General features: G+C 45.4%; 1 protein-coding gene across 1 annotated transcript in view; it reads right to left on the reverse strand.

Moving 5' to 3' along the window:
- EEPD1 (endonuclease/exonuclease/phosphatase family domain containing 1) overlaps nucleotides 1–19,768 on the reverse strand; it is a 65,813-nt gene that overhangs the window by 24,237 nt on the left and 21,808 nt on the right. The window contains exon 2 of the mRNA XM_074575446.1: nucleotides 5,232–5,283. Within this exon, the coding sequence (XP_074431547.1) occupies nucleotides 5,232–5,283 (52 nt within the window). The remainder of the gene's footprint in view (nucleotides 1–5,231; nucleotides 5,284–19,768) is intronic.

Below are 19,768 nucleotides of genomic sequence, written 5' to 3' on the forward strand. Positions count from 1 at the left end.
GCCACCTCCTCAGTGTCACCCCACTTGTGGTGCACTGATTCCTCAGGCACAGTATGAACATTCTGCATGATGGGAAGAGGTTGCATCTAGCGAGTATCTCCCGAACACAGACATCTGATCTTTCCTAGGGGTGAGGAAACCCGGGAAACAGATTCCACATCACAGGAGACAACTCCAGCCATTACTAGTGTGGAGGGAGGTGGAAAAAGTTAAAAAATGAGCACAGGTCATTGCAAGGGACTGCTTGCTTACAGTGTTAAGCTTGCCATTTTATTCAACAGGCTGATCAGAGTTTTCTCATTCTGTCATCCCAACTCTTCATGTCCACACCAGCAGAAATGCCCAATGGATGACCACGTAACGTTTGGCCAGCGGACACAAGGGATCCCTTCCTGGACTAAGATGGCTAGAAGCTACGTTGCTGCCTCTCCCGGTGCCTTGCTAATGTGCTCTGTGCTTCACAGCTACAGGACATCTACTTCCCAACGCCAGGTGAAAGCCTTTCAATCCCTTTTGATTTGTGACCTCCAAAATTTCTCCAGTGAAGGTGAAAATCCCCAAACAGACATTTAAGCCTACCGATAATTACTTTGTTCTTCTCACTTGCTTTTCACTGACCTCTTGGACATAGCTCACGGTGCATAAATTTGCCATCATTTGGCACAGACAGACCACGAGTGTGAAACCTGTGTTACTTATCCTCATTTTCAAGCTGCGATTTATCAGCTTCAAAACATCATCCCTGAATAAAATCACAACTCTCACCCCAGCTCCTACGATGCTTCATCCCACCCCGCGTATCTCTCATGCCAGTCAAGACAGATCACTTCCAATTTCAAGCAGAACAAGGACCACTTTGCAGATGAACTCCACACTTTCAGGAACTGCTGAATCACAGTTATGCGATTTGCATTTCCTAGATGAGAAGCCAACAAACTCCTCCATCTTCAGCGTCAAGTGGACAGTCCTTTCTCATCCCCAGTAACAGCAGGTGCACTTGCTTATTAATATACAAATAGGAAACTAATGGGTTACTGCTGCTTGTTCCCAAAGCAGGCTTACCTTATAAAAAGCCATCAAGGCATTACTAAATACAGCATTGTCCTACAGATTCCTTAACTTTCCTCAGTGACCTGTCTCTGAAGGAGAAATTATTTCAAGTGGCCATGCTAACACCTGAAAGGCGCAGGGGGTGGGAACATTTGACAGAATGCAAAGAATATTTTTATTTTTCTTACAATATGGATGACTCTTCCTGCACATCCTACTGGCATCAAGCACCGATAAGAACAATCGTTTTGGCATACTTGTTGCCTGTGGAAAAGGACTACAGACCTAAACTCTAAACCAGCAACCAATGTGAAATGTCACTTGGCTAGGCAGTTCAATCTGCTAATTACTTGAGCAGATTTATTTTTAAACTATAAAAACAGCATGTTCCTCAAGAGAATTATTTTTTCCCCTTCCCCAAATAAATACGTTTAACACTTGCCAAGTAGAGTTCTTCATCTGCAATTAAGGACTTCCGAAAATTAAACCGAGTAAAGTACTCAAAAAACCACGTTGGGGCAAGCGTGTCCCTGGTGCTCTCTCCCAGAGCTGTTCTTCTGGAAGAGGAAGAGGTGCTTCATACAGGACGCAGTGCCAACAAACCTGCATGCCCCAGATACTTCTTTCTAACACCTGAGTGGCCTTGAACCCTTGTAGAGACGAGGCTGTGACGATCGCAAGCCCTCCCTTGGCATCTCGCTGTCTCTGTTCGTTACCGCCCCGGCATACGGCACCAGCACTCGTGAAGTAAAGGCACACCAGCCACACAATCCCACGGCAGCCCGGACAAGCTCAGCGAGGAGGCAGGGAGAAGCAAACAGATCAATTTGAAGGTTCAAGGTAAGACAAAATGCAGGTAGGCACGCGCTTCGTTTTAAGCTGCTGGTGAGACCACTCATGTGAAGCAGGTCCTGGAACGGGACTGATGGGCTACGGCCAAACCAAACATAAACAAGCCCGTCTCTCACTCAGAATTTTCTCCAGGTAAAAACTCTTTTTATTCTTAAGTGACATGGTCCTGTTTCACCGAGATAAAGTATTTTCCCATTCCTCTTAATGACAGCAAGCGTGGTGCTGGGGTCCAGCTCCACAAGCAGCACCCCGCTTCTGCAGTGCTTACAGGTGCCCGTGGTACCCCAGAGGAACAAACCAGCTGATGAGCAGCATCCAAGGGTCAGACAAGCTTGTCCCAAGCCAGGACGAGCTGTAATTAAACCCAGCCAATCATCCCGTCTGTCTCAGCAATCCCAGGCATAAATGCAGTCAAGTGTGGTAGATCTTTGGCTTAAAGTATCATTTTGGTCAAATTTGAGATAACATTAGGGTTTAGGAAATTAAATAAATAGGGTCTTTGCGTGACACAAAGCTTCTCACGGTGTGATCAATTTATTTTCAATGAGCAAGGTGGCAAAAACATTTAAAGATAATAAAGTATCTGAGATAGTCAGAATGGTATTAAACCCTTTTGCTGTAAGCAATCAGTAAATAACCGATGTGCAGCTTCTGAAGCACAGCAGCGCTCCACTACACGAGGGCAAAGCTTTCTGCGACATACCCGCAGGGGGTTGCCATCTTCTCAAGACCCCAACGGTTCAAGTAGGTTCTCCCAGCCTGCGGCTTCATGTACCTTGCCTCCCAGACTGTCATCCCCTTCCAAAAAGGTAACGGTCACCTCTGTTTTGCAGTGCCAGGTACTTTTCTGATACTGTCTCAAGCCCTGGTTCCCAAGAGACTCACTACACGTGGGCATAACTTCAGTGTGATTTGATTTAATGGAGCTAGTCTGAAGCTCGAACACTAGTGTTTGCCCGTAAGTCTTTTCAGAGGGCACCACTGTTCACCAGCATCCTTCTACTCACTCTGGGTTTCCATGCATGTATCAAAAATATGTAACACCACTTTCAAAGCTGAGCATTGAATTTTAGAAATAGTATGGTTACAAAAGTTCAAAACCATCTGTGACAGCCTAGAAAGTGTCCTATAGGAAAAACACTTTTAGGTTATCATGTCCATAGCTATCTTAAAGGAAACTTCCCCTCAAAAACCAGAAAAATCAATCTTGCAATGAATATTAAAATACTATGATTTAATAATATATTCTGCATTCCTGCAAGATAATGCGGATAAATAATGATTTATGAACACAAAACTCAGCACATGTTCTCAAAATCTGACTCTGCAAGCAGGCAGGATAAGAGATTTTGTTCTAGTCTACTTCCCCCCCCCCCCCCCCCGTACTTAAAAAATAAAGACAGCATATTTCTTTGAACTTACATAATTCCACCCTGTTATTTTCCAGAGGGCTAAACTGGCCTTTTAAATTCTTTAAGCTTGGCATTGTATGAAAGCAGATATCAAATATTCAGAGAGCTCAATTTAGAAAGATCATTTTTCTGAGGCCGAGCCTTTCTGAAGAGCTTCCTGCAGAGCTCCAGACAATGCCTCAAGCAGCCATTCCCACCAGGCTGAGGTCACTCGCCCTTGCCAAGCCGTGTTTTAGGAGGCATTGGGCCAAAGGGAGGTGGAGGCCGGGGAGAAAGGTGAGAAGTGTACAGGGTGTGAGGTGCCAGGGAAGCCGACTGCTGCAAGCGACAACAATTTGTGAGTATTAACCTGTTTTGCACAGCAAGCGGTTGAGAACCGTGTCTTCTCTGCATGGAGAAAACTACAGTATCACCTGCCTCATCCTCTGTCTCTGCCTTCTAACAAAATCTCCCTCTTCGGGTCAAAATATGAGTTCATCGAAGCCAATGAAGAGATGCCGCTCCTGAATTAACTGTGTTGTACACAAGACCTCTGCGAAACGCATCTCCAGTCAGTGGTAGAGCACAAGGCTGATCCTGGATCCAGCTGCTGCTGGATTTCATTTTATCCAGTATTTCTAGAGTGCCCAGCAGACACAGCCATGGCCGTCTGGCTGTAACACAGCGCTGCAAGACCTTCTCCTTCACACAGACAGGAAGCGCTCGAGGCAGGAGAAGGTTTCCTCCTTCCTCCCCAAGCTTTGCCAGGTCACTTACAGTTACAGAAGGGCTGCTTGGGTCAGCAGCAGCTCAATGCCTGCCACAAGGCAACAGTTTTCCCAGCAGGGCTCTGAATCTAGATGTTTTCTTTGAATCTCTCACATTTCCATGCTGCCCGCCGGCTGGTTCTTTGGTCTTCTAGAGGAAGGATCTGGTGCAGAAAGTAAAGGGAAACCACCGGTCCCAGTGTGGGCACAGGGAGTCCAGTCCTACCCTCCAGGCCAGCAAAATCATAAAACAATAAGAAATACAACATTTGGGTCTAGGAAGGAAAGGATCTACAGGGTACCCCTGCATTTGCAATACCCTTGGCTGAAGAGCAACATCAGGCTTTGTCGTTTACAAAACCTCCAGCCTTTTGCGGCTACTGGTTTTGCTGGGGTTCCCCAGGTGGGATTTCAGGATGCTGAGGCACTGGCACCTTGGCTAAGCCAACGGGAGGTCTTAGGTGCTGAACTAGGGGGATGTGCCTCCTGAACAGGACCACACTGCTTTGGATGCTGAAAGCCATCGGCTCCTCACAGCTCCTCCTCTCTGTCCCTGACACAGCCCAGCCCAGGCTGGTTGCAAACCCTGCCATCCCTGGGAGGTTGATGGACGGCACAGCCCTCAGCTCCCTGGAAGGCCAGGCTTAAAGGCAGGCCTATCCCTGTGCAAGGCACCCAGGAGAAGAGCTCAGGCTAACACGCACCATGTACTCAGCTTGTGGTGTTAGGGCTGATGCTGCATAGCTAGCTGCTTTGATTCTTTCATCACTAAATTAAACTGCCTTTCTTCCAAGGCACGTCCTGCCATTCTCCTGAACTGGATGCTCCAAAGGGGCCCCTCTTTCTGCTTCAGACATTCATCGCTGTTGGTTCAAATCATCTACTTATCCTAGCTGATAGCAAGGAACTAATTTCAGGAAAGCTTATATGGGCAGACCAGAGGCACTGCTTACTCGAAGCCCATTGTAAAATCAGAAAACACCAAAAGCACGCGGTCAGCTTGGACAAAAACACCACCCCTCTGACTTCACGTGCTGTGTAGCTCTAAAGATTTCCTGGTTTATACTGCATGGTTTTCCGTACAGTCAGGAAGCCCAACTAACAGAGGGCTTTAAGAGTGCTGTTATAGTACATGTGTTATGACAGTTGTATTAGATATATTTTTAAATACCTTTTCCAGCGCTTCTCTATCGACCAGCTCCTGCACAGCCAAAAGCTTGATGCTGTAAGAAAAAACAGAGAGGGAAAAAAAAGAATGAATCACTCCATTGCAAGCATTACAGAAACACAAGTAAGAGCAGAACTGAAGCTCTCTTTTTATCTTCTTACTTCACAAAAAGAGTCTATAAAGGTACAGATACAAAAAGTGCTCAGGATATAATAAACTAAAGCAAGAGAGAACCAGTGTTGCTTTGTTTGCTTTGATTTAGCTCTCCCAAAAAGATTTTCTGGTTTCCGACTTACAAGCGTATCAGAATTCACCTTACAGAGAAACTGCATTAATCATTACGTTTTTAATATCAACCCGACTTCTGTGACTCTTTGAAAGCAGATGAAACTCAAGAGATGCCCAGACCATTACCAATTACACCTATTTAAAATTAAGAGCACAACAGGGAGGAGCTGGTGTCATTTCCCTGTTCTCTCCAGTCTTTCCAGATTTTAAAATCTATTCGATGCCAAACTCAACCTTTCAGTCTTTTCTAGGCAATTCAGAACAACACTGGCTTTTCCATGCATGGAGCCCACCAGACTAGGTAAGCCTAATTACCAGATTAAGTTAAAAACATGCAGAAGGCACCCTTTCCTGAAGGAGTGGAGGAGCACCGTGGGCATGCTTCTTGTCCCCGGACACTCGCCATCAATGCTCCAGAGCAGCTGCCTTGGCCAGAAAGCACGAGGAATCAACAACACGATCACTTACGGAGATGGGAATCTGCTTTAGGATGGCATGGTTACGATTCAGACCACCTAAACTTTAGCCCTCTCCAGCTTTGGTGCCTAATTGAAACTAGTGGGAGATTTGCTATGTGGTCAATGAAACAAGAGAGGGATCTCACCTCCCCAGGGCAGTTCATCCCACCTATCCTGGCATCATTCCTTATGTCCTCGCACATGGGCAGAAGCCGCTGTCACACTATGCTGCCCCAAGTGAGGCTTGTAGAAAGCTGGCAGCCTTTTTACCCATGGAGTAAATTAGTATTACAACTCTGACTGCTCCCTTTCCTTACCAAGTCTTAACACCAGTCGCTTAATATATTATCCTTGGACTCCAGAGGATAATTTCCTTTAGCCAGGGATACAAAAACATCTGCATGGCAGTGGAAGAATCAAATGATGCATATAAATACTGCTTAAATGACTTTCATGACTCTGTAGACAGACACAGCAAAGAGCCAGTACAGTTAAAAGCTCATATTCAAGACTGTGAGAACAGCTGACGTAGAAGTCTGCCAAAGGACTTAATTTGCCGTGTACTACAAGGAGTTTTATTCACCTTTCAAAACCTCAGAGCAATGTTGCATAATTCTTGAATGTCCATGGACATCTTATACATTAATTATGTACGTCCATCCTGTAACAGCAGCTGGCAAAACACAGCTTTAGTCCTGGCCTTCTACTGTGTTGCTGTGCTTTCCACTGCAGGTATTCACTGCCTAACCCCTAACCACAAATGTGCTTTTACTTCAACGTACTTCTAGTTTTCAGATGTCTTCAAAACATCATAAAAAGCCTACATCCAATGAATTATAAAATAGCCCCAGACCATATATTTCCAGTCCATCGAGGCTATTATTACTGAGACAGAGAGGGTGGAGATGGTTCAGAAAACAACAGGGTAATCAGGAAAAAGAAAAAGGTATTCCGATTCCGTTAAAGCCCAACCACTACAGTAGCAGGGGGCACATGACCTTCTGTTACCGTTTGGTGAACACTCTAAGCCGCACAGAAGCATTCAGCCGAACTGGAAGGTACTTAGGGAAAGTACAGAGCCAGTGCAAGGTATTTTATAATATTATTTTCCTTGCAATTCAGCCAGCAAGCAATACAGAGGGTGGATGGGCACCAAGCAAAGAAGACACCTCCATCTAAAAAACGCTGCAATGTTGTGTCCAACCCTGGATTTCAGAAGGAGCCTAGGCTGATGCATCTTGGAGAGCAAAGTCCATTAACACAGGCAGTAGCAATGCAGCCATGACCAAGGCCTGTCTTTGAATTCAGGCCCCACCTCTTAGTTTTGGATGCCCCACCTCTGTTGCAGTGCACTTCGGAAAAACCCAGGACGGGTGAGAGGGGGCTAAGGGATAGTCCAACACGCATGGTGGGGGCATCCAGGACGCTCACAGCCAGCTGGGCTGCTGCGAAGATTGCTTCAGGTCCGTGTGTACGTAGTAAAATCTAACGTTTTGACATTCCCTTCTGCAAGCTGTACAACAACGTGGGGTTCGTTACGCAAATTACTTCTGTCTTTTTTTCCTTTTGAAGCCAGAGAGTTTTTGATCACTTAATCATCAAAAGGTAGAATTTATCAATTAAGGCTACTGGTGCTTCTACCAATTGACTGATTTATTTCTAGAACGTTAATTGTGGACTATCTGACACTCAATAGCTGCAGAAGAAAGATGCAGACTGCCCCAAATGCAAGTACTGTTTTCATTAGAGATCATTATCTTACTGTTCAAACCTACCCTCCTTCCCATTTACACCAGTAAAGCCCCACAGGAACTCCTTCAACTGGCATGTTTTTATTTGAAACAAAGTGTACCGAGTTATGCAGAAGTAAGTAATAAAAGAGGAACCAGGAATCTTTTTACTATATCTCGCTATCTTTGCAGGGATGCTGTACTCTTGTTCAGAGGTGAAGACCCTGTACAAAAAGTTTACATCCTGCTGAGATACTGCATATGCAGGGCCAGAATCACATCCAAATTCAATGTTATTACATGATTTGCAACAGCATTTGTTTGACTCTTGGTGAGAGAAAGACTTTCTCTACTGTTACACATTTACAGAGATCAGTGTTTGCCCAGTACTTTACTTTTTTTTCTCCTCAGCTGACACCAGGTATTTTTTCTGGGTCAAAAGGAATTAGCCAATGCAAATATCAGCCTTCGTACAACCAGCTGTAAGATGCTTCTTTCCTTGAAGCACTCCCACGGCTGCTGCCTCTGCCCACTGGATTACAGTCCACTACCTGGAAAATTGCTCTGGATAGCCAGTTATTTACTGTTATTTCTTCCAGCAATTCCAAGCAACATCTGTATGTGCTACTTCAGGCGACGTCAGCTTGGAAATGCACCTTCTTTCAAGGCTGCTGCTTTGGCGAGGTTTGATGCTTTGAAAAAAATAATCAGGCTGCTTATTTAGGCATCACTAAATAAGCAAACATCAGCAAACATACAAACACTGAAAGCAGCTCCTAACTATGTATGCTGTTTGTAGCTTATGTGTTCACAAAGGATTTCCCAGCAGGTGGGAATATAGCTACTCGGTAACTGAGAGAGAGGGAAAGATCTCTAATACAGCAGAAATGCAAGGAGAGTTACCAGAAGCCCACGCTGAAGCCCTACGTCTTGCTGTCTACAACGCTTACGCACTCTGTTTATGTACCGCGGTGTCATTTCTTCCATCCTCACCTGCCGTATGTGAACACTAACTCATGAATAAAGTTGTAGAAAAACGTATTTTCTGAAGAAACCTTTTGGTTACTGGAGCTCTTGCTCTGCTCTACCAGCTTTAAAATATACTGGTAATAAATCTGTACTGCAAGTAACTGTATCAACTTGATGAAAATGGCCCTGGTTGTATCTGAAACCATATTAAGAATACTGACTCAATTACACGATCTGTTTAAATAAAGCGACTGAAATTAATATCCTGGCACCCCAGGCACACTCAAAATACTTCAAAATACTCAGTGATCAGGATGAAGGTCTCTCCTCCAGCAGTAAAAATATGCAAACATGATGTGCTGTCAAGGAAACACATGACTCCCTCTTCTTTTGGCCGTGGGCGATGCACAGCATTCTCCTCTAAGGGAATTCCTTTTGGTTTCCAGAAGATGAGTCATGGTGCTGAGCGAACGCCTATAGCTACAGCACATTCCTACTCCTCAGGGTAGCGTTGCAGTCCTTTCCTCAAAGTCAACTTAAAAACACGTAGCATTGGGTTCCTCTCTCTAAACCCACGTACCCGGGAATAACTTAAGCCTTTTTAGCAACCTTTTGCAACACTGCAAATTTGCCGATAGGTCCTTTGCTTGTTGGTGCATTCCTATTCACGTGAGCCATGATTGCATTTTATTTGCAGTGAGCTTCACTTCCCAGCTTGCGTTTGCATTGCCCACAAAATCCCATCTGCTCTTGCAACAGGGGACATCAGCATTTTCCTAAGAACTACTGCAGGGTCATCTGCCTGCCAACCAGCGAACCTATGGCTCTGCAGCAAGGCAGATGGGATAGACAGAAACCACCCCACAAGGCAGATCCAAGACCACAGACTCATATGTCTACGTTGGAAGGGACCTTTAAGATCATCAAGTCCAACCATTAACTTAACACTGCCAAAACCACCACTAAACCAATGCAGAATGCACCTGAGATCTTCACCTGAGGAAGAGAAGCTGCTTGCCTGAAAAACAGATTGGAGGGTGCTCTAGCACAGGGGTAAAGATGATTTAGGATTACAGTCAGTTTCTGGATGATCCTTGCACAGCACTGGACTTGCAGCCACTATGGACACATGTCACCGAGCTACCACTATGAAGGGAGAAGGTCTCCAGAACAGAGCCCTGCACCAACACGCACAGTGACCTGCATCTGCTGAGCTGAGCCTGGAGTGGAGCTGAGGTTCTCATTCAGTCCAGAACCCAGTAAAGTAGGGAAAAAGGGAAAGAGGGGGAGGGGGGGAAAAGGGAAAGAGCAAACACTTGACCTCACAACAGCATCCTGCAGAAGGGGCCAGGTGAAGCTAGAGGAGCAAGACCCCAGCTGGAAGCTGGCACTCCGAGCACCTTCCTTTGGCTCTCCGCACCTTGTTAGCCAGCAAACAGCTGGTGCACAGTAGTCTCCAGGCATGCCAGCACAGCTGGATTTATTAGCTTGGTTTCTTCTTGCCGGCAGCCAGCCTCCCTCCTCAGCCTGGAAGAGCAGAGCTGCCCGGGCAGCCAGCGCTGCCCATCTCCTGCCTGTGGGTCGCTACGGCACCTGGCTCAGAGACCGTCTTCATCGACCCGGGTTTGTCACCCAGCAGCAAGGTGAACTGAATATTGCTCTCAATTCGCTTCGCAAGCTTATACGTCTTTGCCTGGGCCCTGTGTTTTTCCAAAAAACCTCATGCTTTCTATTAGTCAGTGCATAAGCCTGACTAAAGTTAACAACATGAAGAAATGCCGTTTGGCTTCTCTTACTTTTCTGGCTCCTTCTTCAGCATACAGCTGTGCCGAATCACGCTTCAGCTAGACTCACAGACATTATTATAAGTAGCCTGTGCAAAACCCACTCAACCCCAAACCGTTATTTTGAGCATCATTAAATCATTCCCTCCGCTCTCCCTTTCAGCCCATAAACTTTTCCCCTTTGCTCTTGAGATAAGATCCCACAGTCATATTATGATGAAGTTTTATGGATGACTTACATACCCATGAGTGGAGCATGGATGCATGTAACAGAAGTGCCCCTAACTCACGTTGGGGTTAATGAACCCAAAAGAAGAAGACGGCGACCCCTTGGGTGATCAAATTTCTATGCTAAAATTGTATTTATGTATCTACGCAAACTGACCACACTCATAAATCAGTTCTGCTCTACAAGGTGGGCATGAAACATGGGAGTTGGAAGAAAAAAAGCCAAAAAAAATAACATATATATATATAAATGCAGCTGAGCTGTGCTAGCAACCCTTGGAACCTGGGAAGGAGCACTCCCCATCACCCACCCACTCTCCCCATGCCCGACCTCGGTCCCCCGTTCCCCTGCTACAAGGCCACGCTCTGTTTCACCACCATTCACATGATGGCCTGCAGCCCCCATTTTTCCTTTGGCGTTGGCCAGGTGACAAGGGTGAGTAAGGATAAGGATGGGGAAGTGGCCGTCGCGGGCACGTGCTCACTGCGAGGGCTGTGGAGCATCCCCGCTGTAGCCAGCTGTCAACTGCCTGACATTACGGGCTGTGATTAACTGTTTTCTAATTGCTTTAAGCGCAGGCAGAAGCTTATGCACCAAGCACGTGCTGCTTTGGGAAGCACATGAAGGATAAGGAATGATAACAGCCAAAAAGTGATAAACACAGAAAAATATATATCTTGCTGCTTAAGCAAACAGGAGGGTACTTAGAGTGGGGTTTTTGGGGGGTCTGGGGTTGGGTTTTTTTTGTTTGGTTGTTTGTTTTAAATATAGAGCGCTGCTGACATTTGGAGATGTCCCTTGCTGCTAATGAGACCCATGGCTTGGTTTCTTGACTTTGCCCACCCAAGTGATGATTACCTTGCACAGAGGCAGGTGAAAGAATGTCCGGCTCCCACCCGCAGCAGCAGGGACTACGCTTAACAGGGTGAGGGGCAAGTCTCTGAGCACCAACTCGAGCCCCAGCCTTGGGGGGCTGTGGAGAAATCTGTGCTGCTCCCTCCTCGGGGCTGCCCACACCGACCGGGGCAACCGGTGACCTAAATGGGGTGCCTCTACAGTGAAGGAGTAACCTAAGATGTTCATCAATGCATGCACTGTGAAAAAGCATCTAATTTTTGCTGCCATACCCCATTTACAAAGTTCTTTTTCCCCCCAAGACCCTGTTCACTCAAACCCCAGTAAAAACAAAAGCAGACGGAAGACAGAAAAAAAGCATGCTTAATGACTTTCAGCCTCATAAGCTTCCTCCGTCTACCCCTACAAAATCTGACAAGGAAATAAAATTGGTTTCTCCTTTTCCACTAACAGCATCTGCGTCTTCTCAATCACTCCTTAAATGGAAGGAAAAATAGCATCCGCCGCCACATCTTAACGGCTGCTGGAAGCCACCAGAGAGCTTATGAAGTAAGCTGACAAGCTTGGATGGGAATACCATGCCATACTGCTTTGGGACTAGCTGCCAGCTAATGACACAACAAAATGATTTCTCAGGAAAAATGTATCTGCAGTAAGTACAAATTACGATAAAACCAGGGAGCTCCTTTTCCTTTAAAAAACCCTATATATTTACGTTATATATATCTATATTACAGCATAGTATATATTTATATAAATACATTATATATATGTATATAATATATTAAATAGCTATTCCAAATTTTATATATGATTTTATAATATATATATATATAACACTACATATATGTAAATTGATTAAGTGCTACTTTTTGGCAGTTTCCTAGTTTGGATGAAAGCAGCTGTTCTTCAATGTCTAGCCATCATCGATTGACCTGCACAACCGTTTGAAACCAAAAAGCAGATGAAGGCTCCGCAGCTGGGAAGGGAACCAGGAGTAAACGGAAGGAGCAGAGAAGCTGAAATCCATCAAGCAAATTGGCGGCGTAGCGCGAACCGGACAAACACTGTTCCCCTGGTGTTCGCATTCGCGGATCCTATTACTTCATGTGAGTGGCTGGAGTATTTGTCATGGGGAGAAAGGAAACTGTAATGGAACTAAAAGGGGGAAAACATGAATTATGGATGGTTACTACTGAGAGTTGAAGGGGGGAACCAGCAGCATTACCCCAGGCAACAGGCAGGAGGCAACTGATATAGTTCACTCCTTTTTCCATTTCAGCGGTTCCCGGGGTCCAGGGATGCTCTCTCAGGCCTCTCTCACACACAGTTCTCTCCTTGCTATTCTCTTTCCTACATCTGCGGCAAAGCCATCATTTTGCAGGACCTACGAGCTTTGCATCAAGGGTCTGATTTCTGTTCAACTGACGCTGTGGTTTCAGCACGCCTGTATCACTGCAGGAGCAATGATTCATAAACCCTGGACTCTGTGTATTCCCAACGCCTGAGTGCAAAAAGGGAGGTTGCAAGAACAGCAGGCTTCGTCCCAGCGCTCTGGAAGGGAGTGAGACATGCTCACCCAATGACCCAAACCACGACCACGAGCAGAAAGCATTGAATGCCCACGCGTAACGAGACCTGGAAGCCTTCTTGACCTCTTCCAGGGGAACACCCCATTCCGAGCTCTTTCCAAAGGGATGAAATCCATGCTGCTGTGCATACAGACATTTCCTTTGTCAGTAAGCAGAGCAGGTCAGGCACAGTGAAGTTAAGAGAGGAGCTGCTCAAAACTCCCAGACTGTGACTTTAAGGAAAGATCATTCTTTTCTTGTCCATCTACCCAGAAAAGGTGTCTCCTGAGTCGTGAGGCACTGATCCTTGACAGGACAGGACACTTCTGCAAATTCCGGAGCTTTCTATCATAGAGAGGATTAAGAGCAGCAGGGAAGCATCCTATTCACCTCCTCCTCCACACAGAGGATCATGTCTCAGGCCTAATTCTTTCCTTTTTCAGGTAAGGGGGAAGGAGACGGGATATCATCTACTCATTTCCCACTTGCATAAAGTCTCGCTTTCTGAAGATTCTCTCCAACTTTTAAACCAGAGGAAGTGCAGAAGGAGCATGCATTTGGTTGCATGCAGCACGCATGCGCACATAAATACTCTCCATTCACTCATTATTACGTTCATACTGATTTGTTACCCCATCTCAATTTGGGGTGCAGAGTACTGAAGACACGAGCCCAGAGCTAACTGCACTTTCTAGAAATGCTTTTATTACTAAGTTACAGGCCATTCCGTGGCCTTTTCTTTTGTCATCCTCTCGTTCTTCTTTTCTGTCCTCCTCCATCTCTCTCTCTGCAAACTGGTGCAACGCCAGGAGAATGGCAGCAGTTAGAAAAGTAAACATCATGGAAGACTTCCAAGGTCCTCAGAAGAAATGCTGGTTATTAAGGGCTGATACACGTTGCACTTGATTGAACAGAACCAAAGCTGATTCCTGAGAGGCAAAGGTTAATTAGACAAATGGCTCAAAAGGATCAATCTGTTCTAACTCATTATTTGTTGATTTTTTTTTAAATTTTAAAAGAGAGTTTAAAATAGAGTAGGCAGCTGAAAATAACCCCCAAATTCCCAAACGCATGAGATAAAACCACGGAAGGCCTGAGACTGCCAGTAACATAATGATTATAGAGTAGTGGCCTAATGAATAAAGAACAAGCAAATCAAATACCTATATTAAATTATATTGAATGCAGCAATCTTCTCTGCACGTATCTACTAAGGGGGGGCCAGGTACAGACAGTGGCAAGGCAGCTTAACTTCCAACATCATTCAAAACTCGGGGTGACAATCCAGGAGGCTTCTCTGTCACCACCTCCACCTGCTCCTTCACTGATTACTCCCGTGCTGAACACTTCACTGCATGATGATTCAGGCAGCGTAAGAGAATACTATTGCAAGTGGAGGGGGAGAAATAATCTGATGACCGTTATATTTACTCAGAAAAGAACACAGTTGTTGTTTCAACTCACTTCTGACAGACAGCAAACCAAAACCAGTGTCCCGTATTAAAAAATTGAGGGAGCTGGCTTTTAGTTTAACTTACATTGCGATAAAATGTATTTTCCTTCTTCCATATTGGATTTCTTACTATATTTAGCTTAGGGCAATAATGTCTCCCTTCAAACCGGTTCACTTTATGTACAGTGGTTATGAAATTAGGGAAAATGCTCTGTACGATGTTCACAGTCTTAGGATTTTTTTTATTTTTATTTTTAAATTTTTCAAAGGATGTCTGTTTCCTTATAATTCTGCAGGAAGAGAGACGCTCACAAAGAGTTTTGTGTTTGCGGCAACATTGATTTCTTCTGAGTCATTAAAACTGGACATGGGCAAGTCATTTAACTCGCACTGAATTATTCAAATCTGTCCAACAAGGGAGGAGACCAACACTGAAAACAAAAATTTAGAAGCTCATAAAAATCAAAGGTGACTTAGAGATTCCAAATATAGGCATTATGTTATAGTGTAAGTGGTGTCTGGCATTTGGCTCTTTTTCCGGATTTTCTGAATCATTCCCTGCTGGGGCAAAGCTTCTTAGTTCCAGAAACAGCACCTTCTCCAATCCAACCCTTCAGCAATGGAAAAACTGACTAGTCCTTAATTAAATCAAATGGGCATGTTTCGGAAAGGACACGCCACCATGCTACTGTTCTGACATGAAGAACAAAGCTACCAATAAAATTATGGGGAGTTGGGATCCGAAGCGATTAATAGGGACTCTACTTTAACTCTGTGTCCCTGCAAAACAGACTTGAACTTGGGATGCAATAAAATGCAATTTGAAATATTTTGCGTCCCCTTTCTCCATCAGGTCTGTGACCCATACGTTATCAAGCTCTTATGCGTCCCCTTATTCATTCGGAGAAACTTAATGCAATATTACCTTGTCATAGAGCCACATCCTCCTCTCAAAGAAATGGGTTTGACCAGTTAAAAATCTTACAAAGGAATACAGTGGAAGCCAGTTCATTTTGTTAAATACAGGCCCAAGAACAAAGCTGCAGTTTGGTGCCAGAAGAACCACAATCAGCTGCTGGCATCTTGAGTGCCGGTAAAATTTAGCCTGGCATTATGCAAAAAGTATTGAAGCTTCCCGGCTGAATCTGGATAGAGAACTTCAGAGTCTCTTATAGTATGCTCTTAACAAAGAGATTGACCCTCAAAACTTGGCTCCTACTTTGAAGAGGCTGGCGGAGCGCCACAGCAATTGTGCCTCTCTTATGAGCATCATCTTCAGAAGACTTCATGCCAAAGTGGAATTGTTTAAACGGCGGAGGAGGCCGAACACCGGGAAGTAAAATAGGAGAACGTACGCAGGAGGTGCTCGGAGAGATGCTATGAAATCGTTGAGGAGCGGCAGTGCAGCGAGGGGAATGGGGCACTACAATCAAGAGCGGTGCTTTGGTCAAATGTACTTTTCTCTACAGTGCTTTCATGAGCAGCTGATGTTGTCTTAAAAATCCAAAGACATTTCGACAGAAAGGATAAAATGAAGTGCATCATTACAACAGGTAGGGAATAAAGCAGAAACCGTATTAGCAGACAGCCCGTATGTTTTAAGGACTTCCCACTGTGTGGCTAAAAGCCAGCCCAACCGTGTTTCTAGAGCGGAGCTCAGGAAGCTGGTGACAAGACCTTGATGCTGGGGTACCCTGCAAGAGCAAGGGGCCAGGCGTCAAAGGATGAAGAAAAAACTTTGCCAAGGTGACTGAGGCCTTGTTACCGTGAGGGGGAAAGAAAAAGAGGGATTTGACAAGATAACATTCTTGCATTACTATTCTGGCAAAAGTCTCCAGCGCAGGCCTAGCTCAATGCTATCAAGTTTGCACGTCAACAGAGCTGAGTGTGTCTACTGCACCACACACAGGAATGGTGGCAGGACCCACTGCCAACAACCATGTTGCTCTCTTTATAGCATCTATACCATATGGTGAAGGAAAGGCCACAGTGGATGAGAATTCCTCAAAACTGTCACTTGGCTGGCCCACTTAAAGATTACAGAAAACAGAACAATCCGGTAGCCAGGCTTTGAAGGAATAGATGAACGTACATTCCCTCCTCCTAAAACTGAGGTCAGTTGCACATTCCAAAATGTGAAGAAAAGAAATGGAAAACTGTGAAAAGAGGCAGGCCAAAGGGAGCTGAGGCAGAAAACCTGAGTTTCGCACACCAGTGAAGATGGCACTCCACAGTCTGGCATGCACCCGAGCCTTTAACTGTCAGAAACGCCACTGAAGGCAACTGAGTAAGGCTCCTGACAGGTGGAACTGATGTCAAGCCATAAAGAATTTTCTTTACGCTGATGCTACACTCTTAGGTTACCCGAAATGCAAAGAATATTGTCGTCAGAAAATAACTATCAGCCAACACTGTGGTCACATCTGCAAGAGGCCACAGAAAGCACAATCAGATAAAAAAACCACCTGTCATGTACACGTAAGAAGTTAAAAACCTCCTTTCCAAGAGCTAATTACAAAAATATCGTACCAGCTTCATCTACAACATCACATAATACTGCATTAGAATAGCGAATTTAGCTTGTGGGGCATTTGGAGCGCCATTTATATAACTTTAACCCAAACAGCAGACCAGACAGTCTTTTTATCAGTCCAGGTATTTTTTTACTTCAATAATGACTTTGAAGTGTGATAAGGGTTACGCGAAGCTTAAGCCTCCGGTTAGCCAAAAACCGCCACCTCATACAGCCTTTGCTCTGAGTGTCAGAGTAGCACCGAAAGGTTTTGATTTAAACCTCCAGGGGATGCATCACATAGCTGCAGTTCTAATCCCGGAGCGAATGTAATCCTTCCTCAATTCTCAAAGTCAGAAAAAGCGGCTGAGTCGGCACTCTCCCAGCCAACTGCTCTCCTCGAACCAGCCTCTGCTCTGCTTGCTGGCAGAGTTTTCCGGCAGAGCTACACTAAGCAGAAGGGACAGACCACTCAAAGAGAAAGTATGCAACACAGACGTATGGCAGAACAGACCACAGCCTGCTGCCATTCACTTTTTCTACTGCATCCCAGAAAACTCCTAGAGACTGTGTGTGGTAAAGAAAAGAATCCCCCATCAACCCGATCCTGGGTATCTGACTCCGGGAGCACTACAGAACCACAAACACAGAAACATTGCTCAAAAGACACCATCTGCTGCAACCACCCTCTCAACACGGGACTATCATGAGGTCAGCTGTGGCTTCACCCAGCTGAGTCTTGAAAACCTCTAAAACACCAAGACTCCATGGCCTCAAGATAACTTCTTCCAGTGCTGCGCCAACTTCTGAGCAAGGAAGCTTCTTCTAGCATCTGTTCTGAAGATCCCAAAGCAGCCAATTGCCCACTTGTACTAAAGCAAGAGGTTATTTTACGTGCAGTGCTGGGATTCTTGCTGAACTTCATAAGGCTTCTGTTGGCCCAACAGAGTTTCTCCAGGATCTTCTGGACTGAAGGGCCACCATCTGCCACGGCAGCCACTCCCACAAATTATGTACTGTTACAGTGCATAATAACTTATTACCCATCATAAAGGACAATTACCCTGTGTAGCACAATCTTTGTTGACATAGGAGTAGGTTTATCTGACTAGACAAATGGATCAAGTAGTTTGTTGAGTTTTTTTGAGCCAGGTTCTTCAGAGAACAGAGCAAGACACATAGTAAAGAAGCCAAGCAGCTTCTCTGCTTTTACCCCACTCTCATCTCATGTAACAGGATGTCACCACTGTCCATACAGTTGTCTCACTTGGTGGTTCCCAAGCTTTCTGAGCCATGAGCTGCTGTCAAGACTGAAGCTGCTCCTCATGAAGATTACACACTGTTGTGAAACTTTTGACAAAAAGACACTACAGAAGGGATGTCTCACCCACCATGAAACCACAGTCACGTTGGTCACACCTCAGGAATGGAGGAGGCGGGGGGCAACTAATCCTTTATTTGAGCTTCTGCTGAGCTCCTAACCAGCGTGGCATTTTCTGGCATGGGCTTATTAACGTGCCATGTCAACAACTCCCTTGAAGCAAGCAGAGCAGAAGGTTTTCCCCTTGTTCCAATATGTACTTAGAAAATAGCACAGTTATTTTACATTCACATATCACAGTAGCCTTTTTGTTCTAGTGTCTCATGACTTTGAGATCAGAACGAACCGCATCGGTTAAGGAACCTCATTAAAGTGACCTATTTCTTCTACAGAAGAGGAGGAATCTGAAGTTTATATTATGGAAGGTATCACTGAAAGTTTTAAATTGTGGAACGACCAGTTTCAAATCAGGAGTGTTGTATGGGTACATACACAGAAGCTTGTGTTGGCAGCAATAATGCGTACTGTTGCAAAGGCGGATTAACCATCTTTCAGTTAATGACTGCAAAAAAGCCTGTGTACAACGGGACACATAGTAAATGCTTCCCTGCAGCTGAGTACTGTACACAGGAGCAATTTGTGACTTTCTCACTTATTTATGACAAATACCACCACTGCATTTGTCAGGAAAATAAGGAAAAAGAAAAAGAAATGCACCGCAGTGTCAGTCTCCAGGTGCTCCGATCCAATAAGGAATTACGCGGCGTGGCTGGACGTCATCAGGTGGAGCAGCAACTTGCTGAAACACAACAGCACAGCCTAGGCACCCTGCTGCAGCAGCGGCACCATGACCGTGACGGCCACATCCACCCTCCCAGGGTGGCCGTGTGGCAGATGACTGTCTCCCCCAATGGGCAGCAGCATTGACCAGACACCAGAGGTGACCACCTGGTGGACCTCTTCCCGTGCCAGGTCCCCACCACGCAGCAGCTCTCCTGCCTGTGCATTTTAAAGTTGGGGTCTTCACATACCATTCCCTGTGGACCTCCACATGCTTTACAGGTGCGGCAAGCGGCGCTGCCCCCAACACGTACAGCCAGGGCACAGTCCGGCTTTCTCTTGCAACTGCAGATAAAAGTGGTTTGAGCAGTCACCGCTCCCATTCAGCTAGCCACCCCCATTCAGCAGCTCTTTAAGCGAAGCCAATTTACTTGGCAGACAAGAAGCTCCCCAGATTAACCTGGATCAGCTCCGGGTGCTGAGAAAAAGTAACAAGCAGCTAGCGGGAGGATCTCAGAAACACGTGCTTCGTAAGTGGCGATGAGAATACGCCTGCAGAGAAGTGATGACACTCGTCCAACATGATGTCA

This window comes from Larus michahellis, chromosome 2, assembly GCF_964199755.1.
Source record: "Larus michahellis chromosome 2, bLarMic1.1, whole genome shotgun sequence".
NCBI classification, from domain to species: Eukaryota; Metazoa; Chordata; class Aves; order Charadriiformes; family Laridae; genus Larus; species Larus michahellis.